Source organism: Notechis scutatus, chromosome 6, assembly GCF_049901735.1.
Source record: "Notechis scutatus isolate UNSWTSFEM ecotype Mainland chromosome 6, rNotScu1.2, whole genome shotgun sequence".
NCBI classification, from domain to species: Eukaryota; Metazoa; Chordata; class Lepidosauria; order Squamata; family Elapidae; genus Notechis; species Notechis scutatus.
The window spans coordinates 72,823,017-72,851,005 of NC_142014.1; the positions used below are offsets into that span (position 1 = coordinate 72,823,017).

The 27,989-nt window shown below is 40.7% G+C and overlaps 1 protein-coding gene and 1 long non-coding RNA gene across 9 annotated transcripts in view; one reads left to right on the forward strand and one right to left on the reverse strand.

The window, feature by feature from the left end:
- SOX5 (SRY-box transcription factor 5) overlaps positions 1-27,989 on the forward strand; it is a 1,042,959-nt gene that overhangs the window by 492,476 nt on the left and 522,494 nt on the right. For 3 of the 7 annotated variants that reach the window (XM_087968767.1, XM_087968769.1, XM_087968770.1), the window contains exon 1: positions 27,483-27,540. The exons of 2 other annotated variants lie outside the window; for them this stretch is intronic. In XM_087968767.1, coding sequence (XP_087824893.1) covers positions 27,503-27,540 — 38 coding nt within the window. In that variant the 5' untranslated portion in view covers positions 27,483-27,502. Of the gene's footprint in view, positions 1-27,241; positions 27,541-27,989 lie in introns of those variants that run through there. 2 more of the 7 variants (XM_087968768.1, XM_087968771.1) reach the window with 1 other exon arrangement.
- LOC148130249 (uncharacterized) lies at positions 2,509-27,893 on the reverse strand. Of its 2 annotated transcripts, XR_015750169.1 has the most exons (4): positions 27,525-27,893; positions 12,104-12,330; positions 5,181-5,234; positions 2,509-3,626 (listed from the first exon to the last, which is right to left on the reverse strand). It is a non-coding gene; the product is annotated as an uncharacterized LOC148130249 (long non-coding RNA). The 2 variants fall into 2 exon arrangements; XR_015750168.1 differs by lacking the exon at positions 12,104-12,330 and having other exon boundaries at positions 27,525-27,891.

Genomic DNA, 27,989 nt, shown 5'->3' on the forward strand with positions numbered 1-27,989 from the left:
CTCAGTTCTTCTCTGAGAGGCTTCCAATGGCAACAGTAATCTACACTGGAATAAATTTAACCATACTTTGCATTAGCAACTTTTAGCTCATATACCCAAAGGTGCTTTTTCAGGAGGCAACTGGACTTTCTTGTTTATAGTTTGAAGACGTTTCACTTCCCATCCAAGAAGCTTCTTCAGCTCTGATTGGATGGCGAGGAATGGAAGGATTTACTGTATATTTCTTGCAGACAGCTGGTCATTTGCATTCTTTTAGAGAGTCACGGAGGTTTATCTGCATCCTCAGGGTCACCGGAGTAGTGTTCCTGTAATCTGCATATTTTTTTTCTGGAAATCCGTTCATACTCCCATACCATTTGAAGGGTGTTCATCCCATTCCTCCCATTCCTTCCATTCCCCACCATCCAGTCAGAGCTGAAGAAGCTTCTTGGATGAGAAGCGAAAAGTCTTCAAAGAAAAAACCCCAAAAGTCCAGTTGCCTCCTGAAATGGCCCCTTTAAGACAACCATGACCTAGATGACTGAGAATCTCCATAGACTTTTAGCTTACTTCTATCTCATCTATCTGGGACCTTTGGAGTAACTTGAAGGTTCTAGTGATCTTGAACTAGAACTTCAATTACCAAGGTCTGGCTTGTGAAATCTAACTGAGTAAGGCCATTGTGACCTGTCCTGTGGCTACATGGGGATCTGTAGCATTCTACCTCATGCTCCACTAAAGATTCACCTAACTTTGTAGGTGGAAACCATAACCAACTTTTAAAATTAAAAGCAAGAATACAAGTCAATAGGGAGAAGACCTTAACCCCAAAGTATCCAATTTATTTTTTAATCTGGTGGACACATTGGAAATTAGAAGAACACATTGTGGACCCTCTCACAGAATGTCCTAACCAGTGATGGTATTGATTGATTCACCAGAATGCTACCTGTTATCCATGCGAGTACACGGAGTATTTATGTAGTATCTCTGGCTACTCACAACCATGCTTTTTATTTATTTATTTATTTATTTATTTGATTTGCCAATTGTTTACAAGATAGTAAGTATAAGTGTATACATAGTTGTGGATACATGAAATGGGTACATATAAGAAAAATAAAAGAATAAGAGAAACAATAGGACAGGGACGGTAGGCACGTTGGTGTGCTGGAATCACATGGAATCCCTGGAATCACATGGCTGTCTTTCAGAACTGAGGACAGGGTCTGTGTTCGTGTCTCCATGCCCTTCAAAAATTGTTTATAGAATTGAATCCAAAGTGCTGAATATAAAAAGGCAGGGTAGGAATTGTAGAGTTAAATATCATCAGGCATCCGGAGTAATATTGCAGAATGCCAGCATTGATTTTTTTTTCCCATGCCAGATTGCCTTGGTTTTGTTCAACTCACCCTTTCTAGATTTGTGAAATTGTTTTCTCAAGAGCTGTTTTTCCCCTTGTAGGAGAAATTATATTTTCAGGATACATCACTTTTGTTTTCGGACACCTTTTTCTTTCTTTTTTAAGCTCTTTTGAGATGAAGATGAAACTCATACATTGCTCTGTAGGATTTGGGGAAAGGCTAACTTTGAGTCAGCCTTGATTCCTGGTGAATATGTGGACGAATTTCTGCAGATGTTCTTGACCTTATTTTTCCAGAAGTGATGCTGCCCTTGCCTTCTTCCCAGGGCTGACAGGAAGTGAGCTGCCTAAAGTCAACCAGCTGGCTTAATCAGGATTAGAATTCACAGTGTCCCGATCTCGGCGCCTAGTACCTTAAACCGCTACCCCAAACTCTCTCCCTTCCCCTCTCCTTCTCTCTCCCTCTGCTTCTCTCCCTCCCTCCTTCCCTCCCTCCCTCTCTCTCTCTCTCTCTCTCACACACACACACACAACATTTTATGGGCTTTCTACATACATGATATATACACCCTGCTTTATTAATATAGGAAGATTGACTCAAGGTTTATGCATTGAACAGTGGCAGAACCTGACAAATGTGGTTTACACTAAATGATAAATGGGTGGCCTTTCAGAAGCACTGTGGCTGTAGGTTAGACTGGCAAATCTAAAAAAAAAAACTTAATAAAACAGAATCACAGGGTTGGAAGGGACCTCAGAGGTCTTCTAGTCTATCCCCCCCTGTTCAAGGCAAGAGTCCTTATACCATCCTGGTCAAATGGTTGTCCAGTCTATTTTTGAAAACCTCCAATGATGGTGCACCCACAGCTCCAAAAAGCAGATTCCCCCCCTCTATTTCTAGGTTGGGTATCTCTTTATGATCTTCCACCCATTACTCCTTGTCCTACTCTCAGGTGCTTTAGAAAATAGGTCAACCCCTTCTTCTCTGTGACAGCCCCTCAAGTACTGGAAGACAGGTGTCATGTCCCCCCTGTTCCTTCTTTCAGAAGAAGGCAATACCCTTTCAGAAGAAGACAGCGGTAATCCTTTCCCACAATCTCAAGGATGTGTCTCAGAGGTCATCAGAAGTTAACTTCAACTCAAGAGAAAATTCATCTCATACTGAATTAACTCATCCAATATTTAATAAGTATTTGGAGATACATGGCTTTTGATAGTTGACAATAGAATCATACAGACTAACAACATTATTAAATCAGGTGTTAAAAAAATATTTTTCTTCTAAATGCATGGGAATCACCAATAATAACACCAATGGATTCCCTTCTTTGATCTCCTTCTTTCTGATGATGAGATATTTAAACTAATTTGCCAAAGGCACATTCATTCCAGAAGACAATTCTAGGCAAGGAAAGTTGTTGAATTGCTGGAGTATTTTAGATTTGGCTTTATCCAATGAGAAATTTCTCTTATTGGCAGACACTATCACTAGTGGAAAAGTGGGAGTAATTCTCAAAAGGTGTAGAATTTATCCCTGTGGGACATTGAACTCCTAGGTTTAAGCCTTCAAATAAAACCTTTGGAACTGGACCCACTTTCAAAGGATTTCTCCAAATCCTCTAGTTCCAGCATCTGTGCCAACTGTGTACACAACCTTTGTCAGTAAGCTGTTCAGCTAACACCCACTGATATTGTAATAGTGTTTCTCTGGAACTTTACTGATTGCCACAGCCACTGCACTCTTGCATTTCTGAGAAGTGGTACATTTATCTCAAGGAGAAAAAGTGTGTAGGACTTGGGACTAGAAACAGCAAGCATTGTTGCTTTTCCAAATATTGGTTGAACATATGATGGAAGACTTCCTTAAATCTCCCAATTGTACTGTGTCCCACATTTTCTCAGGAGCTCAGGAACGTTGGTTGGTAGTGTCCTCTTAGCCTTACAAGGGTAAACTAAGAGGTTGGGTTGAGAGAGAATGTGCATAGTTTAAAAATGCAGAGCCTGACCAGTGTCCAGAGGAACTTATGACTGGTTGAAAATTCATAAAAGCAAGATAAAATAATAAAGGAACCAAAGAAGAAATACATTTAAAGCTTACAGTTTAAAATACACAGTAATCCCCAAGTAACACTGACAGGGAGTAACTTAAGGAGGAAGAGTTGAGATGAGCATTCATCAAGAAATCCTCAATGTGGGTGGAAAAGTCAGATGTTTGTCTGTTGCTAAGAAGTTGATAATGTCACCACATCAGGGATCATGGCCTAGCAAAGATGTATATCTGGATCTCCTGCAGGAATATCAAGAAATATCTGCTTAACTTCTTAACTAATACCTCTTTTAATAATACCTAGGGAGAACTTCCATCCGATCATAAACTCATCTTCATTTAATCATCTTCATTGTAAAAATGACCCATAACTTTGTTTTATTTTAGGTTGTAATATTTGTTAGAGATACCACTTAGATCAAGGGTCTTCAAACTTGGCAAGTTTAAGACTTGTGGACTTTAGCTCCCAGAATTCCTGAGCTAACATGATTGGAGGAGGAATTGTGGGAGTTGAAGTCCACAAGTCTTAAAGCTGTCAAGTTTGAAGACCCCTAACTTAGATGTGCTCACAAAAAGTTGGAATGAAAAGAAAGAGGACTTCTGTGTTCAGACAGAGCCTTTAATATAGGTTCCACCATGTCTAGATCCAGCTTTGGATGGCTTAATATTTTTGGATGGTCTTGGCTACATCAGTAAATGTCCAACTTGCCTATCTCGGAGTGGGTTAGAAATCAGTGAAATCTCCCTCATGAAATGTTATTTGGTCAGTACCTTTTTTATTTTATTTTCATCTATGGAGAATCCTCTATTTTTTTCTATGTGGTGGTGACTCAGAATTCCTTAGAGGAGAGTGCGTTTTAAAAAAATCTTCAAAACCTCCTCTGCTGTTCAAGTTTATATTTACTTCAAAAACTGCTAAGATACAGATTTGGGAAATGTTAACAAGATTTTTCTGCATGCCTTTGCAGAGAAATGTTGCCATAATTCAGAATAGGATTGCCTACTTCTAAGTAAAATCTCTGACTAAGATACTTAACAGGTGATCTGAAAACAGTTGCTCCAACCTTAAGATGATTGGCAGGTTATGTTTTATTTGTTTGTTTATTTATTTAATTTGTCAATTACTTACAACAAGGGTCTTCAAACTTGGCAAGTTTAAGACTTGTGGAGTTCAACTCCCAGAATTCCTGAGCTAACATGACTAGAGGAGGAATTCTGGGAGTTGAAGTCCACAAGTCTTGAAGCTGTCAAGTTTGAAGACTCCTGGCTTACAAGATAATAGGTATAAGTATAAACATGAGGAGGAATACAGGAAATAGGTACAAATCAATGGGGGACAATAGGACAGGGACAGTAGGCACGATTGTGCACTTATGCACGCCCCTTACAGACCCCTTAGGAATGGGGTGAGGTCAATAGTGGTAGTTTGAGGTTAAAGGAGTGGGGGTTAGAGGATGTAGCAACAGAGTCAGGTAGTGCAATCCAGGCATTGACCACTCTGTTGCTGAAGTCGTACTTTCTGCAATCAAGTTTGGAGCAGTTAACATTGAGTTTGTATCTGTTGTATGCTCTTGTATTGTTGCTTATGTTATGTTATGTTATGTTATGTTATGTTATGTTATGTTATGTTATGTTATGTTATGTTATGTTATGTAGAATAGAATAGAATATTCTTGTATTGTATTGTTATACCATATGTTCAGGTTTTGTTTCCAGTTGGGTGTGATAGCTTTGTACATAATGAAGTAAATTATTGGTTTTGTTTCCAGTGAATTAAAATCTTTTACTTACTTAGGAGACTGAGGTTTTCCTTGGCGTGCTGTCACTGATGGCTTTTTCGTAGTCCTGAAATAATAACGAAAGGAAAATGCATCAACAAAGAGTGGAAGCAGAAAGAAATTCTCCTTGTGAGAATTGAAGCATCACCAGGACCATCCTCTTTGTATATGTACTGTAACACAAGTACAAACAGGGTGCGGTTTGGGTTATGCTGCTGTTTTTTTTAAAAAAGGGAAAGTTAAAGAATATAGGAAAATATTTTAAGGATCCCCATTTTTTTAGCTATATTATTTTGATTATAAATCTTAATTATCTCTATTAGCCGAATATGACCATGTATTATATCAATGTTTGGAATGATGTGTGTTACAGAAAGATCTGGTGTAACATCCAGTCTATTTCTATATTGGATCTTGTAATGCTGGAAATTCATTTTCTCAAAAGTTTGTTGGGAGAAAAAAAGAAAATAGAACCTTTAGTGCCTCCTCACTTAAAATTCTCAGAAGTATCATCATCCACTGCTCGTCTTGTGATAATAATAATACAAAAAAAAATCTGAGGAGTCATTTGCCAACATGTCCTTTTCATTTTTGGATAGCATGTTTTCATCACTTTCCCCCCCTTTTCCCCCTTTCATTTTTGTTGTTGCTCTCATGCTTTCCCCATTTTTAAGAATCATGTTTAAGCGTTCACATTAAACTCCTAGTCTGCTTTTTTTTTTTTTTTTTACATATTTCTCACAGCCATCATTTTATAACATTTTACCTAATGGGCACATATTTTTTTTGCCAATGATTTTACTCCATATAAATAACTTTTGTAGATTGTTTGCATGAATATATGAATTATTTTTTGTGCTTTTCCTTAATGGAGACATTTTTCTGCAGCTTTTCTTTATTGGAGAACTATATCATAATATTTAGAGTACAGCACAGTTTGGAAGAGAACTAAACTTCTATTTGCATTTTGCTTGGAAAGTATTTTTTTTTCCAAAAAAGCAAATTAGACTATGTCTCCCAGAAACACTTTCCTCATTGAAATCAAATATGGTGCCCCTGATATCACCAACCATAGTCAACTTGTTCTTCTCCTTTCATTTCTTTCTCTGAACAAGATCATCTTTTGGAGGAGCAGCATGCTTGTATATTTGTGGCCCATCTTCCATAACTATGAAGCATTGAAAGACCATTTTGCTTACATTTCACATAATCCAAGAATTCTCCCCAGGCAAAACACAGGCACTGAAATGTTCTCAACGTGTAGCTCAAAGGAGCCAGTGCATAATAATATGAATTGAAAAAGCCAAATTTCTAAGAGGAGTTGTCAAAACTGTATGAGTTCCTCCAGGTTTCCCATCTGCCCCTGCAATTTTTATCTTAAAGATATTAGACATAAAATAAACCTGGCACAGACTGAAGCCTTCAACCCACTGTCAATAAAAAAGCCTTACTGTACATTTTGGTAATGCTTGCTTGCTTGGATTATTAGAATTCTTTATTGGCCAAGTGTGATTGGACACACAAGGAATTTGTCTTGGTGCAAATGCTCCCAGTGTACATAAAAAAAGATACATTCGTCAAGAGTCAAGAATCATAAGGTACAACACTTAATAATAGTCAGGGTGCAATAAGCAATCAAATAATACTGGGAAACAATCAATATAAATTGTAAGGATACAAGAGACAAAGTTACAGTCATACAGTCACAAGTGGGAGGGGATGGGTGATAAGGAGTGATGAGAAGATGAATAGTAATAGTAGTGCAGACTTTGTAAATAGTTGGACAGTGTTGAGGGAATTATTTGTTTAGCAGAGTGATGGCTTCCGGGAAAAACTGTCCTTGTGCCTAGTTGTTCTGGTGTGCAGTGCTCTATAAGCGTCGTTTTGAGGGAAGGAGTTGAAACAGTTTATGTCTGGGATGTGAGGGGTCTGTAAATATTTTCACAGCCCTCTTTTTGACTCCTGCATTATACAGGTCCTCCATGGAAGGCAGGTTGGTGTAATTGTTTTTTCTGCAGTCCTAATTATCCTTTGAAGTCTGTGTCTGTCCTGTTGGGTTGCAGAACAAACCAGTTATAGAGGTGCAGATGACAGACTCAATAATTCCTCTGTAGAACTGGATCAGCAGCTCCTTGGGCAGTTTGAGCTTTCTGAGTTGACGCAGAAAGAACATTCTTTGTTGTGCTTTTTTGATGATGTTTTTGACGTTAAGTGTCCACTTTAGGTCATGTGATATAATAGAACCTAGAAATTTGAAAGTCTCTACTGTTGATACTGTGTTGTCTAGTATTGTAAGAAGTGGTAGTATGGGAGGTTTTTTTTTTCTAAAGTCTACCACCATTTCTGCGGTTTTGAGTGTGTTCAGTTCAAGATTGTTCCAGTTACACCATGAGGATGGATTATGGATTTATAGCCTAAATTCACAGAAAATGTCCAGTGTATAATGGTTGACAACCAGCTTTCCAATGCAACCCAATTATTTTTTTTATTGAGAATCCAAGTCCCTTTGCTAGTAGAGAGAAGTTCTGAACTTCTGAAGACCTCAAGGGTATGGGCTTCTACATAGCATTTGGTATCCATGGCTAACAAGACTTTTGGTTTAATCTGGCAGAATTTGAGGTCTGTATTTCCAGTTGCCTGGACATCACAAATGTCCCATGAAAACCTCCCCTGGTGGGTGCCAGGTTCCAAGGTGTGCTTTAACTTTTAAACTGTCAAAATTATTTTAATTTTTTTTTTGTAAGAAAGCGTAAATAGCATGCTGTAAAGTAATGCAGTGGAATAAAGTACAGGTAGTCCTTGACCTAAAACCACAATTGAACCCAACATTTTTGTTGCTAAATGAAATAGTTGTTAAGTGAGTTTTGCCTCATTTTACAACCTTTCTTCCCACAGATGTTGTGAATCACTGCAGATGTTAAATTAGTAATATGTTTGTTAAATGATTCCCTTTCCCACTGACTTTTTTGTCAGAAGGTTGCAAAATCCATGATCCTAGGATGCTGCAACTGTCATAAATATGAGCTAGTTGCTAAGTATCCAAATGTTGAATGCATGACCTTAGGGATGATGCAATGGTCATAAGTTTGAAAATAAGTCCTTTTTTTCAGCACCATTGTAACTTTGAATAGTCACTAAATGAATGGTTGTAAGGCAAGGACTACTTGAATTGCATAGTTGTGCTAAACATTTGCATTTCTATAGCAATAAAGTATGATGAACCAAGGGTTTTGATCTGTATAGATTTTGTGTCTTTCCAGGTACGAATTTGCTTTATAAAATTTCTGTGTCATTTTTCAATTAAACAAATGAATTAAACCCCCTATAAAATACAAAATATTATAGCATACCAATAGCACTTAGACTTATATACCGCTTCACTGTGCTTTACAGCCTTATCTACGTGGTTTACAGATTCAGCATATTGTCTTCAACAATTTGGGTTCTCATTTTAATTTGGAAGGAATATAATATAGATAATTTAGCCCACACACATATGAAGCATGCTGTAATGGACAAATTTTAAGTCACTGTTGTTTTGCAGCATCCATAGAAGCCCATGATCAAGTGTAATTACTGAAGTCCACTCACATGTTTTATCCAAAAGTCTGAAAATGCTAAGACCCTTGCAGTAAGAGGGTAAGATTTTAGCTCTATTGTTGTTCTATGCAAAAAGATCCCCCCCCCCCAATAATCTTATTAAAGATAATATTACACAGATACAACACCATAATACAGAAATATATTTTTAATATTTAAAAATTAAAACAGGGCAGGAAAAAAGGAAAGAGAAAAAGAAGCTTCCCCTTCATCTCCAGCAAATACAATCAACATTAAAACTTATCAATATTTCTTAAAATTCAGCCAAACTGTCAGACATGAAGGATCAGGCCCACACATTAAATTCCAGTTAAGCTGATTTATTGCTCAAGCCTATACACAAGAATCGAATCAACTAATGGTCAGCACCATATTAGTGCTTAGATAAAAGTTAAGAATTTAAGAGAGGTTGGACTTAGACTGTTTCTGCGAAAGTAATGATTCCAGGTGAATTCCTCTCTCTTGACTCCGCCCCCAGGCACTGTCTCTCTTCTTACACGAACACCTCTTTAATCCATACCTGTTAGGCTCCACAAACCAAGAAAAAAACACGGAGATTCTTCTAAATATTTTCCTTTATTGTTCCTTACCTTATAGACCGAAGTTTTGTCAAAAGCCAGACTACTTGTACCTTTAAACATATACCTGATAGGGGAGATGGGTGGCATAATAAATAAATAAATAAACAAACAAATAAATACAAATATATACTCTAGGAACTCTTAGGGAGAATATGTCTTCAGCTTTTTTCTCCTTCACAAACTACCTAAACTTTTCTTGCACCTCTGGAATGCACTCTCTCCGTCCTGGAAATCTGGACCATGTTTCATCACAATGCCTCACCCCTCTAAGCAGGAAATAATTCAACAAGATTTTGGAATGCAGCATAATCATTATTTCAGATTACTGCAGCCCTTTCTGCAGATATTCCATTTAGGACAGCAGGAATCAAATTACTTTTTAACTAGACAAGAAAAGACAACCTAATTTTGGACAACATTTGCTTCATGGCCACCCAGGATTTGAACCCGAGTGGCTTTGCTACCCATCTAATTTTCCGTCAATAACACTGATAGTCTCTTGCTTTCTAGCCTGATGATTAAGGCACCAGGCTAGAAAGCAGGAGAGTATGAGTTCAAGTCCAGCCTTTAGTCATGAAAGCCAACTAGGTGGCTTTGGGCCAATCACCAGGAGACAGTGAGTTCTAGTCCCATCTTTTCCAGGAAAGCCAACTGGGTGACTTTGGACCAATTGCCAGGAGACTATGAATTCTAGTCCCACTTTAGGCATAAAAGCCAGCTGGGTGACTTTGAGCCAATCATCAGGAGATGGTGAGTTCTAGTCCCTCCTTAGGCACGAAAGCCAGCTGGGTGACTTTGGGCCTATCACCTGGAGACTGTGAATTCTAGTCCCACTTTAGGCATGAAAGCCAGCTGGGTGACTTTGGGCAGTCATTCTCAACTCACTTCACAGGGTTGTTATTGTGGGGAAAATAGAAGCTGGAAGTGTGTTGGATATGTTCACTGCCTTGAGTTATGTGTAAAAAGAATAAAGATAGATTACAAATAAATAATAAAACAAAACAAAATCTGTCCCCCTTTATAGGTAGGAGAATCATTCTTCATGCACCTTTACCAGCTTCCAGTTTCACCCACTTGAAAAAGAAATTCCACTTCTGGCAGCAAAAGCAAAGTCTTCCACGGTTTTGTTTCCCCAGTTGTTGGATTATTCTAATTGTTGGTGAAAATTCTTGATATTTGACCTTCTACTTTTCTTCCTGCAATAAGATCCCATTATCCTTCTGTCCAGCCATCAGTCTCCATGGAGAACAATTGGTTTCTCTCCTCTCTATAAGAGCGTTTTTATGAGTAGAGGTGCAATGAATCAAATCTTTCTAAAGCAAGCATTCTCTTTCCATCACACAATGCACAATTACATGTTCCCTCTGTGTACACTGCCTCTCATTTATCATAGGATCAGCATTTTCCTGCCATTTTAGATTTCATGGAGAGTGAACAAAATGGCAGTTAAACAATGTTTCCAATTTCACTCGAGCAATTGTTCTTCGTCTATTATAGTAACTGCTTGGCAAATAGGTTGCTAAGGATAGGATCCAAGCAAAGTCAAGATTTAAATCCTGTTCATGGCTACGAAGGCAGAAAGAAAATAAGCACTACTGGCTTAAAGTGTCCAACTGAAGTGGATTCAATTTAAGGAAATGCTGACTTTGGTTGGATCATGCTACTTCAGATGTCATGATCAAGCTTAGATCGACAAAATACCTCCTCTTATTCTGATGCATGATTAGAACAGTTTTCCTCAACCTTCGCCATTTTAAGATATGCTGGCTGGGGAATTCTGGGAGTTGAAGTCCACACATCTTAAAATGGCAAAGGTTGAGAAACACTGCAATAGAACAAACCCTCTGCTGGAACGGATGCTTCAGTTTATAAGACCTTAATCGCAGTTTGAGAGTTGGTGAAAATAATTAAAAGATCCTGAGAGTATTTCATCTCTTCTCTCACGCCCTTTACCCCTCTATGCAGATTGAACTAAATTCAGTTCCTTTGTTTTCACTATCTGCTGTAGCTTCAAAATCACCTTTCCTTCTTTGGTTGGTTGGGTCCGATTATTTCTAAATTAGGTGAGAAAGAAAATCCTAGCTAATCAGTGATTTTTTTTTTACATTTATTTGTTTGGCTGACTTCTATGCTGTTCATTCTCAGGAGTTGGTCACTTTTGAAGTCACATAAAATAAAATAATAGTCCTCAAGTTACAATCATTAGTTTAGTGACTGTCTGAAGTTACAAAAGGCGCTGAAAAAGGGGACTTCTGACTGTTTTTCACACTTAGAAACAGTTTGAGTGCAGTACTGCAGGCCAGTTCTGCTGACAGCCACCTCCCTGCAATTTGGCAGATTGAATCCCACCAGGCTGAAGGTTGACTCAGCCTTCCATCCTTCCAAAGTGGATAAAATGAGGACCCGGATTGTTGGGGGCAATAAGCTAACTCTGTAAACTGCTTAGAGAGGGCAAATTGGAAATGCAAACAGGGACAAGGTACCTTCTTTCACTCATGGTGGCTATGACTTAGTGCATTTGTAGCTACACAAGGATTCTAGGATGATCCCTCTTATAACTCCGCCCACAGGTTCGGCCCAGTGGTGGGATTCAATTTTTTTTTACTACCAGTTTTGTGGGCATGGCTTGGTGGGCGTGGTGTGGCTTGGTGAGCGTGGCTTGATGGCAGGGGAAAGGTACTGCAAAAACTCCATTCCCATCCCACTCCAGAGGAAAGGTTACTGCAAAATCCCATTCCCTCCCCACCCCACTAACCTGCTTTCCAGCTCCGTTCTCCTGTGCAGGGCAACCAAAGAAGACCCAGCCAATCAGCTGGGACTCAATGGGAGGCGGAGAATAGATGGGGGCGGGGCCAGTCAGAGGTAGGATTTGCCGGTTCTCCGAACTACTCAAAATTTCCACTACCGGTTCTCCAAAACCTGTCAGAACCTGCTGAATATCCACCTCTGGTTCAGCCACTCCTTCTCTCACAAAACTAGAATCTGTGTTGAGATGCAGAGAAGAAACCAAAATCAGAGACAGTCGTGACACCATCACTCTCTTTGCAAACAGGTCATCTTGATTTTTTTTTAGAGAGGAAGGGCCACCGATGGGAAGACATGGAAGAAGAGAAAGCATTATAGGTCTTCCAAATATGTTAGCATTTTAGCATCAGCATCCAATTATCACAGTTTGGAAAATGTACTATGCCATCTAGGTGCTTTTGTTAAGCACATCAGAGTACCTTTTAGAGTTGATCCCTTAAAATGGCATTGTTATTAGCAGAAAACAGGGGTCATCCCGGAGTGTGGAAATATAAAACTACGGAAGGGGGGAAAAAGAGGGAAACAAGTAAATAAGTTTAATAAAGGTTGAACGTGCCTGGATCTAGGGTTATAAGGTTAGAAAAGTGGAGATGGGAATAGAAAACCAGGGATGATGAACAGATAGACTAGTTTATATGAAAAATGCCTTGTGGACTGGCACCCGGATTTAATCAGTTCAGCTGAGTGTGGTATTTGTTTGTTTGTTTATAATGCTTCCCATCTCCCTTATATGGCAAGTGTGGGCAGCTTAGAGATAATAAAAAGACAAATAGAAAACAAAGTTTCTTTGGTATTCTGTGAACTTGGTTGTTTTCTTGCAGACATTTCATTACCCAACTAGGTGATACCATCAGGCTAGTTTGGATGATGAAATGAGGACCAAAAAACCCTTCTTTGAACCCCGATGGACAACTATTCTCCTTTATTGGTTCAAATAGAAAAATAATTAAAATATTAAAACTATTCGAATTTCAAAACTATACACATTAAAAGGATACCACTTCCAGAAATATATAAAATCCATCTGGGAACAATAAGAACTTTCAGTATCAGCATTCTTATAATATCCTTTTCTGTAACATTTGGCTTGACAAAGCTTTTCAGATGGTTTGTCACCAATTCTCATCGTAGAAATGACCCAGTGGTGGGATTCATCTTTTTTTTTTTTTTACTACTGGTTCTGTGGGTGTGGTTTGGTGGGCCTGGCTTAGTGGGCATGGCAAGGGAAGGATAGTGTAAAATCTCCAGTCAGATGTGGTTCTCTGAACTACTCAAAATTTCCGCTCCCAGTTCTCCAGAACTGGTCAGAACCTGCTGAATACCACCTCTGCATAGAACCCATTACAGGATGAGTTTGTAGATGTCTGTAGTTTTCTTGCAGAGTCTCAGGTGCCAGCAAAACCCACTCTGTTTACCTTTAGGAAGCTGGTTAAATCAGATATCTTCAGACATGAGCCTCGGAGCGCATGTCATGCTATGCATGACTTTGGATGGAACTCAGTCCTTTAAAATCCATTCAAACAAACTTTAAAAATTCTCTTGGAATTCCCAAATCCTACATCGGAACATCTAATTCTAAGTTAAACTTGGACCCTGTATTTCCTTCCTTCTTGTAAATATTTAGGCACGTAGACCCCAAAATATTATTTATTTATTTACACGGTTCAGTCTCCTGACGTGCAAAGGAAAAGGAAGGGAAAAAAAGAAAAGAAAAGAGATCATGAACAGCCTGAAGACAAATATATAAACAATAAATAAACACACAAACACATGTTCACATGTCCAATAGGGACTCAATCATCATCCTGCCCCTAAAACCTGGGAGAATAGCCAGGTCTTTAATAGCTTCCTGAATGTCATCAGGATTTAATGTATGTCACAGTCCATCAGAGGTCCTAAAGTTGTGGGGGGTGGTGGCTTGAATAAATAGTAATTATATCAAGTATTGAGCATGCTCAATAGATTGCAGATTGACAGGATGAGCCAGATAATCAGCAATTCCACTTAATAATCGCTTGGTAAGTTGTTGTGTTGGGAAGAGTTGCCGTGTTCTGTCCTGGCATTTTGGCGAATACCCATGAAGCCTCAAGACCTGGACCAGCTGAAGATCTCTCTTCTCCTCTAATCAAACACACACACACACAACCATTTTCATGCATGCTTTTTATTCTTTGGCTAAGGAATTGCGTGCAAAAAAAAAACCTGCCCCTTTTGCCGGATGAGTTTATATTTAGCATTCCAAAAGCATACAAATAAGGGCCACCGATGAACCAAATTACCGCACCCTCCTTTCGGTTAAAATAACATCATAAGTCATCCACCAGCATGTTTGGCTTGATGCAGTCAGAAACAGAAACTCGACAAAAAGGGGGGGTTGCCCTTCTCTAGCGATATCCTTGGGAGGGGAGGAGATGAAGAGGAGTGGAAAAGCCAACTTGGGATGCATGCCCAGGGTTCTTGATCCATACACTGGCTGCATAGCTGAAGATAGATAAGGCTTGGGTTGAACCTGGCGAGGGAGGCAGGAATGTTAGAGGCTAAGGGCTGCATAGAAAAGTCAGTTCGCTCTCCCACCCCAACCATGCCAGCTCCATTCAATCTGATGAAAAAGAACTGCATTCAAATCTTCAACAGGTAAAAGATACCTCGTTTCATTAAGGCAGGGGTCCCTGAACTTGGCAGCTTTAAGACTTGTGGACTTCAACTCCACAAGTCTTAAAGTTGCCAACTTTGGAGACCTCTGCATTAAAGACATACAGGTAGTTCTCAACTTACGAACAAAAGATTGGGAACAGAATTTCCATGGCTGAGCAAGATGGCTGTTAAGTGAATTGTGCTCAATTTTATGACCTTTTTGTCATAACTGATAAGTGAATCATGCAGTCGTTAAGCAAATCCAGCTTCCCCCGTTGGCTTGGCTTGTCAGAAGCCCCTGGGAAGGTCACCAATGGTGATGGCATGGCCCCACCAATTGCCCAGATTTTCATCATTTGATTGTGGGGATGCTGCAATAGTTGTAAGAGTAAGGATTGGTTCTGTAAGTCACTTTTTTCAGTGTGATTGTAATTTCAAATAGTGACTAAATGTATGGTTGTAAGTTGAAGATTATCTGTAGTCAACAGACATATGCAAATATTTTCTTAGGTATTGAACTATATTCTCACCAATGATCTATGGCAGGGGTCTTCAAACTTGACAGCTTTAAGACTTGTGGACTTCCAACTCCCAGAATTCCTCATCCAGTCATGTTAGCCCAGGAATTCTGGGAGTTGAAGTCCACAAGTCTTAAACTTGCCAAGTTCGGGGACCCCTGACTTAATGAAACGAGATATCTTTCATGGGTATTCTCCAAAATGCCAGGACAGAACACGGCAACTCTTCCCAACACAACAACTTATCAAGCAATTATGAAAATCTAGACAACTGGTGGGGCCATGCCATCACCATTGGTGACCTTCCCAAGGGCTTCTGACAAGCCAAGTCAATGGGGGAAACTGGATTTGCTTAATGACTGCATGATTCACTTATCAATTATGACAAAAATGTCATAAAATTGAGCACAATTCATTTAACAGCCATCTTGCTCAGCCATGGAAATTCTGTTCCCAATCTTTTGTTTGTAAGTTGAGAACTACCTGTATGTCTTTAATGCAGAGGTCTCCAAAGTTGGCAACTTTAAGACTTGTGGACTTCTTTAAGACTTGTGGAGTTGAAGTCCACAAGTCTTAAAGTTGCCAAGTTTGGGAACCCCTGTCTTAATGAAACGAGATTTGGTCTATGGCTTGGTCTATGGCTTGGTCTATGGCTTAATCTATGGCTTCCCTGGCTTCTTGCATATAGTCTTTGATTCATGACTTAGTGATCATTCAAAGTTATGACGGACCTCCCTGGCACTGAAGTTCCAATGGCACCCAACATGTGGTTGTGTGACCATGAAGGGGGGGGAAGCCATTGGAACTTCAGAACTGGGGAGATCCATCATAACTCACCAACTGGCCTTCATGAATGGCTTTTGCAGCACCCTGCAGTCAGATAACTGCATTTTATGATATTTTAATGCCATTTTTGCTTTACAACTGTAGTGTTTACTTAACAACCAACATTGGTTAAAATGTGTGTGTGGTCTGCTTTATGGCCATCACAATTTAGGACCCTTATAGGCATGCTCCATTATAGTCATAAGCTGAGGACTACCTGTAATTAAATTCAAAGGCAAGATGTTATGGAGAAACTTCTTTTTATTTTTATTTTTTTTAATTGGGAAAATGTGAGCAAGCAAGGCAGCATTAGAATTATGGGAAGTATGTAAGAGAACACAGCAGGATAAGCAGTAGGCCTTCTTTAAAGTGAGCTTATAAATAACCATCAGAGAAATTCAAAAGAAACTCTCAAATCACCTGAGAAGAAGGAAAAGAAATGGAAGCTTTGTTTTCAGGGGGAGAAAATTTTGCTGAAGTTATAGGGCTGAAGTTTAGCTAAGCCACTTTGGTCTAGTGCAGGGGTGTCAAACTCACGTCATCATGGCGGTGTCACGTGACGTATCGGGCATGGGCCTGGCTTCACTAAACCAGACATGGGTGTGGCTCATCCAGGGAGTTTGAAAGCCATGGTCTAGTAGTTGGCATGGGCTAGAAAGTGGAAGGCAGTGAATTCAAATCCCACCTTAGTCAAGAAAGTCAGCTGGGTGACTTTGGACCAGAGGTGGTATTCGGCCGGTTCTGACTGGTTCTGGAGAACCGGTAGCAGAAATATTGAATAGTTCAGAGAATCGGCAAATCCCACCTCTGACTGTCCCCGCCCCCATCTATTCTCTGCCTCCCGAGTCCCAGCTGATTGGCTGGGTCTTCTTTCGTTGCCCTACATAGGAGAACAGAGCTGGAAAGCAGGTTAGTGGGGTGGGGAGGGAATGGGGATTTTGCAGTAACCTTCCCCCTGCCATGCCCACCAAGCCACTCCCACCAAGCCACTCTCACCAAGCCACACCCACAGAACCGGTAGTAAAGTTTTTTTTTTTTAAATTCCAGCACTGTTTTTGGACCAATCACCAAGAGACTCTGACTTCTAATCCCGCTTTAGGCATTAAAGCCACTTGGAAGACTTTGGCCATCACTTTCTCTCTCAACCCAATTCACCTCACAAGGTTGTTGTTGTTGGAAAAATAGAAGGAGGAAGTCAGTGGTGGGATTCAATTTTTTTTTTTACTACCAGTTCTGTGGACGTGGCTTGGTGGGCGTGGCAGAGGAAGGATACTGTAAAATCTCCAGTCAGAGGTGGTATTTGCCGGTTCTCCAAACTGCTCAAAATTTCCGCTACTGGTTCTCCAGAACTGGTCAGAACCTGCTGAATACCCACCTCTGGAGGAAGTAGTACTAGGTACCTTGAGTTATTTGTAAAAATAAGAAAGGTAGGCTATAAATAAATAAATATAACAGGGTGGAGGAAACTGATTCAATCAAAGCTGGATCATTCAAAGACTTTATCTGTAGGTATTCAAGCTTTTGGTTCCTGACATTGCAAGTGTAATGGGAAAAAAAACCCAATCACTGTCATAGAGCAGATAATATTTGAAAAATTTGAAATGCCCAGTTTGAGACAAGGAAGCATCATGTATTTTCTGCTTTCTTAAGCAGCCTTAAATCATAGCCATGTGTTCTATTCAGTCACTCATGCAGCAATTCAAATTCACCCCTTTGGGGCATTTTGTTATCCCTATTCTCTCATAAAGCAATGCATGGTTTATTCTTTTTTTTTTTTAATGCTAATTGTGATACTGAAGTTGGGCAGAGACAGCCTTTCAAAATTATCAACCTGAAAGAGAGACTGAGTGGATGATTTATCCAATTTGTTGGTGTTGTTTTGGGTGAAAAAGAACCTTTCCAGAAATTTCTCAAAGATGGGATTTTCTCTCAGCAGTGATGGATGTAACAAAAATATGAGAAAGATGAATGTAGATTGAAATATAAGACATTTGTACATACATTATTTTGGCCAAGTCATAACTAAGTAATTGCAAAAACACCACACTTTGATTTTGCCTTGTTTGAATAGGTAGTCCTCAATTTATGACTCTAAGGGAGCCCAGAATGTCCATTATGATATATGACCATTGTCAATCCAGGCATCTATGTGACCAAACCAATTTTATGGTGGCTTTTTTTGCAGTAGTCATAAAACAAACACAGTGGTCACAAAGTGAATCAAGGCTATGAGTGTTCTTTTTCTGGAAACCAACCCAAAAGGCCAGAAACTGGCAACAAAATAATGTCACAAATCACAATCACACGATCGCAGAATGTTGCAACCAGTCATAAAAATGATCTAGTTCCCAAGTCCCCGAAATGCAGTCATATGATTGCGTGTATGCATCTGTGTGTGTTGTCTGTTTGTCTACTCCCATCAGAATTCCAGAACTGGGACATAAATAGAATAAAGTAGAGTAGAGTAGAGTAGAGTAGAGTAGAGTAGAGTAGAAATAGCATAGCATAGCATAGCATAGCATAGCATAGCATAGAATAGAATAGAATAGAATAGAATAGAATAGAATAGAATAGAATAGAATAGAATAGAATAGAATAGAATAGAATAGAATAGAATTCTTTATTGGCCAAGTGTGATTGGACACACAAGGAATTTGTCTTGGTGTAAATACTCTCAGTATACATAAAGGAAAAGATACATTCATCAAGAGTTGAGAATCATAAGGTCCAACACTTAATAATAGTCATAGGGTACAATAAGCAATCAAATCATACAAGGAAACAGTCAATATAAATCGTAAGGATACAAGCAATAAAGTTACAGTCATACAGTCTCAAGTGGGAGGGGATGGGTGATAAGGAGTGATGAAAAGATTAATAGTAGTGCAGACTTTGTAAATAGTTAGACAGTGTTGAGGGAATTATTTGTTTAGCAGAGTGATGGTGTTTGGGAAAAACTGTTCTTGTCTCTAGTTGTTCTGATGTGCAGTGCTCTATAAGGTCGTTTTGAGAGTAGGAGTTGAAACAGGATGTGAGGGGTCTGTAAATATTTTCACAGCCCTCTTTTTGACTCGTGCAGTATACAGGACCTCGATGGAAGGCAGGTTGGTAGTAATTGTTTTTTCTGCAGTCCTAATTACTCTCTGAAGTCTGTATCTGTCTTGTTGGGTTGCAGAACCAAACCAGACAGTTATAGAGGTGCAGATGATAGATTCAATAATTCCTCTGTAGAACTGGATCAGCAGTTCCTTGGGCAGTTGGTGCTTTCTGAGTTGGCGCAGAAAGAATGCCTTTTATTGGGGAGACTGTCGTAACTTTGAATGGTTGCTAAGTAACCGGTTGTTAAGAGAGGACTAGCAGTACTTTCTAAAGCCTTTTTCTCATCTGGTTTAACACAAACCAGTAAAAAAAAAAGAGGGGTGGGTGAGAGAGACCCTCTCAGGTTATCAGTAATTTATGTACTAATCTATGCAGCACTTTGTATTTCAAGTTTTGGAACACATGAAGATGTTCAGGGAAACATATGTCAGCCACTCCTTAAATTAAATGCTTGTTTTTCTGTATATGGACACACTACCCTGATAATGCTTGATCTTCTCTAATCTTGGAAGCTAAGCAGGGTCAGTTCTGGGTAGTATTCGGGAGACCATCTGGGGATATAAGGTGCTATAGGCTTGAGAGGCAGTTTGGTATACAGATCCTCTTGGACTTACAACCGTATTGACACCGCCATTGTGGTTCTAAGTCATGAAAGGTGGAGTTGATTCCCTGGTTTGGTCTACTTACCGGAGCTGACAGGAGGAAGTGAAATCCTCTGCATGCTGCCTTGAGTTTGTAAATCAATAGAATAGAATTCTGTATTGGCCAAGTGTGATTGGACACACAAGGAATTTGTCTTGGTGCAAATGCTCTCAGTATACATAAAAGAAAAGATACATTCATCAAGGGTCAAGAACCATAAGGTCCAACACTTAATAATAGTCATAGGGTACAATAAGCAATCAAATCATACTAGGAAACAGTCAATATAAACCATAAGGATACAAGCAACAAGGTTACAGTAATGGGAGTCACAAGTGGGAGGAGATGGGTGATAGGAACAATGAGAAGATTAATAGTAATAGTAGTGCAGACTTTGTAAATTGGACAGTGTTGAGGGAATTGTTTGTTTAGCAGAGTGATGGCGTTGGGGAAAAAACTATTCCTGTGTCTAGTTGTTCTGGTATGCAGTGCTCTATAGCGTTGTTTTAGGGAAGGAGTTGAAACAGTTTATGTCCGGGATGTGAGGGGTCTGTAGATATTTTCACAGATATTTTAACCCTCTTTTGGACTCATGCAGTATACAGGTCCTCGATGGAAGGCAGGTTGGTAGTAATTGTTTTTTCTGCAGTCCCTCTGAAGTCTGTGTCGGTCCTGTTGGGTTGCAGAATCAAACCAGACAACTACAGAGGTGCAGATAACAGACACAATAATTCCTCTGTAGAACTGTATCAGCAGCTCCTTGGGCAATTGGAGCTTTCTGAGTTGGCACAGAAAGAACATTCTTTGTTGTGCTTTTTTGAGGCAAGATATAAATCTAATACTGCGGAAATTTAAAAAACGAACAACATCCACAGGAACTTTGCTGCTTTCATAAGCTTTGATATGCATATACCATCAAAACAGGGTCAATTCTTAAGAGACCACAGAGGGAGATTTTTCTCCATGAAGATCTGTCCCTAATAGGGTCCTTCAACTCTTCCCACAGTGCCTTTATATCAGGGGTCTCCAACCTTGGCCACTTGAAGCCTGGCAGACTTCAATTCCCAGAATTTCCCAGCCAGCTTTGCTGGGGAATTCTGGGAGTTGAAGTCCACCAGGCTTCAAGTGTCAAAGGTTGGAGACCCCTGCTCTATATCACCACTGTAACCGAGTCCATCCTGTTCTTCTCTTTTTTCCCCAACCTTTTCCAAAATTACAGCTTTTTCCGGAAAGCTAGGTCTTCCCATAAAAGTAGTCCTCAACTTACAACCATTCATTTATTCATTCATTTAGTGACCTCTCAAAGTTACAACAGCCTTGAAGAAAGTGACTTACAACCATTTTTCACACTTACAGCCTTTAGAGCATCCCCCAATTTTGATCAGGTGATCAAAATTCAGCCGCTTGGCAAATGGGACTCATATTGACAACAGTTGCAGTGTCCCGGCATCATAGGATCACCTTTTGTGACCTCCTGACAAACAAAGTCAATGGAGAAGGCAGATTCACTTAACAATGTGTTACTCACTTGATAACTGCAGTGATTCACTTAACAACTGCAAGGAAGGTTGTGAAATGGGGGCAAAACTCACTTAACAACTATTGCTTAGCAATAGAAATGTTGGCTCAATTGTGGTCCTAAGTCAAGGACTTTCATGCTTCAGTTTTGACCCAGTGAAGGTGTGCAGGCCACCAATCTCCTTGCCACCCAAATAACAATGGCTACCAACCTGCCTTCCATCGAGGACCTGTATACTGCATGAGTCCAAAAGAGGGTTAAAATATCTGTGGAAATATCTACAAACCCCTCACATCCCGGACATAAACTGTTTCAACTCCTTCCCTAAAACAACGCTATAGAGCACTGCATACCAGAACAACTAGACACAGGAATAGTTTTTTCCCCAATGCCATCACTCTGCTAAACAAATAATTTCCTCAACACTGTCCAACTATTTACTAAGTCTTCATTACTATTACTATTCATCTTCTCATCACTCCTTGTCACCCATCCCCTCCCACTTGTGACTGTATGACTGTAACTTTATTGCTTGTATCCTTACAATTTATATTGACTGTTTCCTTGTATGATTTGATTGCTTATTGTACCCTGTGACTATTATTAAGTGTTGGACCTTATGATTCTCAACTCTTGACGAATGTATCTTTTATTTTATGTACACTGAGAGCATTTGCACCAAGACAAATTCCTTGTGTGTCTAATCACACTTGGCCAATAAATAATTCTATTCTATTCTATTCTGTTCTGTTCTATTCTATTCTATTCTATTCTATTCTATTCTATTCTATTCTATTCTATTCCTATTCCTATTCCTATTCTATTCTATTCTATTCTATTCTATTCTATTCTATTCTATTCTATTCTATTCTATTCTATTCTATTCTCTATTCTATTCTATTCTATTCTATTCTATTCTATTCTATTCTATTCTATTCTATTCTATTCTATTCTATTCTCTATTCTCTATTCTCTATTCTCTATTCTCTATTCTCTATTCCTATTCTATTCTATTCTATTCTATTCTATTCTATTCTATTCTATTCTATTCTTCTATTCTGTATTTGCACAGGAAGTTTGGTTACATTTTCTAAGGGAAAACCATGCCTGTTTTGGCTCCAGCCTTCTTCAGCAACAGACTGGAAGCAAAATTGGAACCCTGTAGTGAGAAACCTTCCCCAGATAGTAAGCAGAGAATCTTGGAGCTGGAGCGAGGAGAGTGGATGGAGGATTACATCAACACAATAGCCCACTGTCGTTGCATGTCCTCTATTCCTTGAGAGTTTCCATCTACAGGTAGTCCTTGACTTACAACCACAATTGAGCCCAAAATTTCCATTGCTAAGCAAGACAGCTATTGACTGTTGCCTCATTTTATAACCTGCTGGCCACAGTTTGTTAAGTGAATCACTGCACGTTGTTCAGTGGCTTCTCCTGGCTTTCCTTGTCAAAAGAAAAGGGTAAAAAGTTAATCCCATGACCCCGGGACACAGCCACCGTCGTAAGTACGAGCCAGTTGCCAAGCATCCAAATTTTGATCATGTGACCACGGAGATGCTACAATATACACCCAGGGGGCGGGGGGAAGATCAGGGTCAAGGGGGAAATGAATGATGTATTTTAGAGTCGGCTGCACCCAGCTAACGCCAACATGGTCACTCCTAATAAATCTTTTTTTTTTTCCCCTGAGAGATGCCACTAGAGACTTATGATTTGAATGGGGGTGGATTTGTTGAAGCCCTGACAGCTGTAAAGTATGAAAACTGGTCCCAAGTCACTTTTTTAAAAATGCTGATATAACTTCGAACGGTTACTAAATGGATGATTGTAAGTCGAGGATTACCTGTGTATTGAATAAAATGTATCGTCTTGGGACGGGGGTGGCAGGGTGCTTTGCATAAAATTTGGCATCTTACACCCAGAGTCATTACCTGATTACATTCCAGCCTGCCAAATCATCATATGAATTATGTGCAAACAGCGAAAGTAGCCAGGGATGTGCTTGCAGAAACGGCAGAATTGCTTCGCTTGTCTGAAATGACGACTAACGGAGCTCCTGAGATGCACGCAACCTTCATGGACAGCTCCTCGATTTAACTCTCTCTCCAATTAATAATTTTGAGGTGAGAAACCCCCACAAGAATCTGTGGAGCAACCACTAGCTGAGAGCCAGCTTGTTGTAGCCCTAGTAAGACTTAGGAGAACAAAAAACCAGGTAGAGACCAAGGTTCTTGCCTTGGATACCAAGTCAGCTGGGTGGCTGTGAGCCAGCCCAGTGGGTGGGATTCCAAAATTGTTTACTACCGGTTCTGTGGACGTGGCTTGGTGGGCATGGCAGGGAAAGGTTACTGCAAAATCCCCATTCCCTCCCCACCCCACTAACCTGCTTTCCAGCTCCGTTCTCCTGTTCAGGGCAACAAAAGAAGACCCAGCCAATCAGCTGGGACTCAGGAGGCAAGAGAATAGAGTTGGGGATGGTATTTGCCAGTACTCCCAACTACTCGAAATTTCCACAACTGGTCAGAACCTGCTGAATGCCACCTCTGAGCCTTATGAAGGCGGCAATGGGAAACCTCTGAAAACCCGCCAGGAAAACTGCAAGGGACCAATCGCCAGGAGTCAAAAACTGACTCGAAGTCACACCAACACACAGCCTCTAGTTAGACAAATGTAACATCCTTACTTTTACAAAAGTAGGACGAGCAGAGGTGCCTAAGCGTAGCCTTAACATAAATATTGCGTGATGCTGGCTTGGTAGAATAAAGAATTACATGGTGCGGTGGAACAAGAGAAGGGAACAGAGGCGTCTCCTTCAAACTGAAAGAGGTGATTATAAATCATGATCTCAGTTATGGTTTAAGTCTGGCTTGGCGATGGTTGTAACACGCCTGTTTTATCCTCCTGGCCCTTGGTGGTTTCTCATTTCCGAAAATTCAGTTTTTTAGAGTTGAAAACGGGGACCAAGGCAACTTTTAAAGAGTTTTGAGGAAAGCGGGAGGGGGGGGGCATGGATTATTTCCCCCAACCCCAACCCCACCTAACCCACCCCGCTTGTGGGAAGGGTGGCAGTGTTGCTGAGCTGTTTCGTAGCACTTTGTTGGGCAAAGCAGTGAAACCGACAGAGTGAGTGACAAGTTGTTTACAGGTTTCCTTGAAGGGGCCTCTGGTATATTTCAGTCTGTCAAAGTTGCTTTTCTTTTGGTAGAACAATGCGTGATTGTTGTGTAGGGTAGAGATTTTTTTCTCTCTTCCCTGCACAGAGTGAGAGGGAGTCCCTTTTTTTCCCCTTCCTTTTTGAAGACTAAGTGTGTGGCGGGGAATAATACACTGATACTCACAGGCACAAAGTATTAACACATTACCATTCAATGCAATAAAAATATGATTCTAGGAATGCAAATGGGATACAATCTTCAATCTCTCTCTTCTCTTCTCTTTCTCCCTCTCTTCTCTTTCTTTCCTTTTCTCTCTCCTCTCTCTTCTCGTTCTTTCTTTCCTTCTCTCTCTCCTCTCTCCTTTCTTTCCTTCTCTCTCTCTCCTCTCCCTCTTTCTTTCCTTCTCTCTCTCCTCTCTCTCTCTCTGTTTCTTTCTTTCTTCTCTCTCTCTCTCTCCTCTCTCCGTTCTTTCCTTCTCTCTCTCTCTCCTCTCCCTCTTTCTTTCCTTCTCTCTCTTTTCTCTTTCTTTCTTTCTTTCTTTCTTTCTTTCTTTCTTTCTTTCTTTCTTTCTTTCTTTCTTCTCTTCCTTCCTTCCTTCCTTCTTTCTTTTCTTTCTTTCTTTTCTTTCTTTCTTTCTGTCTGTCTGTCTCTCTCTCCCCTCTCTCTTTCTTTCTTTCTTCTGTCTCTCTCTCTCCTCTCTTCTTTCCTTCTCTCTCTCTCTCTCTCCTCTTTCTTTCTTTCTTTCTTTTCTTTCTTTCTTTCTTTCTTTCTTTCTTTCTTTCTTTCTTTCTTTCTTTCTTTCTTTCTTTCTTCTGTCTCTCTCCTCTCTCTCTCTTTCCTTCTCTCTCTCTCTCTTTCTTTCTTTCTTTCTTCCTTCTGTCTCTCTCTCTCTCTCTCTCTCTCTCTCTCTCTCTCTCTTTCTCTCTCTCTCTCTTTCTTTCTTTCTTTCTTTCTTTCTTTCTTTCTTTCTTTCTTTCTTTCTTTCTTTCTTTCTTCTTCTGTCTCTCTCTCTCTCCTCTCTTTCTCTGTTCCTGCTCCTCTTCCTGATTACACTGAGTAGACCACCCATCCCCCCAAGTCAATGAAAGATCTACTTGGTGCATTTTGTGCAACAGGCGATGATGCTCCGTTTGTTCTATGATATCTTAGCAAGTCCTGCAGACCCAACTTGTTGGAATAAATGTACGGTTCATTGGTGCAGTTCAGCATCTCGAGTAAGCCTTTTGTGACAATGCAGCTGATGAGTTTGTTTGTTTGTTTTCTTTTCTTTCGATTTCTTCTAAGGCCACATCGTCTCACCTCTGAGAGATAGCCACCGAGGTAAAGAGCAAAGGGAAGGGTGTGTGGCTGGTATGGGAGATGTATTTATCTATTCATTTGCTTGTTTGTTTATCAAACTTATATGGGATTAAAAAAAAAATAGTTCACCGAATCGAAAAGTAAGTGTGTGTGTGTGTTTTTAATGGTGCAAGTGCACACCTGTGCGTTCATTTTCTGCCTGAGCTCACAGAGACCTAGATTGGCAAAGAAGGAGTGGGGGAAAAAAAAGAACTTTATTTGTGATGCATATGCATCATTCTCACACTGCCTGTCTCCATCCTACAGCATTCTCGGGGAAAGTGAGAATGGCGTTAAAAGGTTTTGATTCTGCTAAGCAGAATTCGCCAAGATTTCTCGAAGAAAGTTTAGGGTCTCCGAGAGCTTGCTTGTGCAATCACTTTTATCTTCAGGGCAGAGAGATACCCAAACCTACCCACTTTTACAACGGATGCCCGCTCTTCTTGAGAAAACAACATAACATTTCTGATTGGCAGAAAGAAAAATGAACTCATCTGTGTCTGTATACCTGTATGTGCAACCCTGAAATAGAAGGGAGGAGTTTGATCCTAACTAGAAGTATTGATTTCCTTGTTGTGTCTATGTATGTGGGTGTGTGTGTGTGTGTGTGTTGTGTTTGCATCCCTAGGATGCATGTGACATAATTGTTTTTTTTTTTTTTTTTTTTAGCAAGGAACATATTTGATCACCGGATTATGTACTGTGCCTCGCCACAGAGCACATTTTGGGAAAGCCAGGCTGGAGAGTGGCAGGGGAGGGGTGGAGAGCAGGGGAGGGCAGTTGATTTATTTATTGGCCTTCCGAAATTCGGGGAGGGGGGGGCTCCAAATGAACTCCTCCATTGGCTTGTGATCTTTGATCCTGCTTGGGGTGGGGGAGGGGGGGGGGGAAACGCGTGGCGAGCCCAGTTGTCGGTGGAGATCTTAGCTTGCCCTGGGAAGTTGTGGGAGCGCCATCAGTTGAGACTATCAAGAAGAGATTGGACTGCCATTTGTCAGAAATGGTGTAGGGTCTCCCGCTTTGGGGAGGGGGGGGTTGGACTAGATGACCGACAAGGTCCCTTCCAATTCTGATTATCTGTAAATATCTGGATGGCAGGGGCTGGGGAAGGGAGGGGAAGGGAAGGGGAGACTGGGAAGCTTCCCCACCCCCACCCCCACCCCGGTCCGCCTCCATTCCCTCCTCCCTCCCTCCCTCCACAGCCCCGCTAGCGGCGACTTGGGCGAGAGACGGTACCCAGAGAGACTTTGCGGGCAGACCGCAGCCATGTGGCGCTGTTGTGGGGGGAGCTAAGCGCACCGTCTCCTCCAGCTAAAGTGTGCTGCCCCTTTAAGAGACTGGTCAAGGAGTTTGAGCTTAGAAGAGGGAGCGAGCGAGCGAGCGGCAGAAAGAGAGAGAGAGAGAGAGAGAGAGAGAGAGAGAATAATCTATCGGTTTAAGGGAGCTTTGGATCCACTTGACAGGTTCAGTTGGAGGCGATCGCAGGAGGCTACCGGGTGTCAAAAAGGAGAGGGAGGAAAAAAAACAAAAAACCAACATCGACCTCTTCTCTCTTTTCCCCCTCCTCCTCCTCTTTTTTTTTTTAATAATATATATATATATATATATATAATTCCAGCATGCTAACTGACCCTGATTTACCTCCGGAGTTTGAAAGGTGAGCTACCGCATGCTTTTTTTTTTTCTTCTTCTTCTTCTTTTCTTTTCTTTTCTTTCTTTTTTTTCTTCGTCGGCTCTCCTCGCCCCGGCCGGGGCTGCGGATGGAAAGCGCGGGGCGCGCGGGGGGAGAGGAGAAGACGGGGGGGAGTGTTCCCCCAAAACTTTCCCCCTCCGGGCGAGTCGAGAAGCGAATGCAACAAAACACGACGGCACCGCGGGGAAGCGCTCGGGTTGTGTGTGTGTGTGTGTGTTTGTGTGTGTGTCGGTCCGTCCGTTCCCTCCTCCTCCTCCTCTTCCCTTCCCTTCCCAGCATGCAACCACCGGCGCCCGAGCGCTACCGACCTGCCTCCGCAGCTGGTTCCTTTTGCATTTCCTAGCGCGCTTCTTCGCGCTGCACCCCCCACCCCCAAACAAACCCGCTTCCCCTCCGCCCCGGTCTTTTAAACT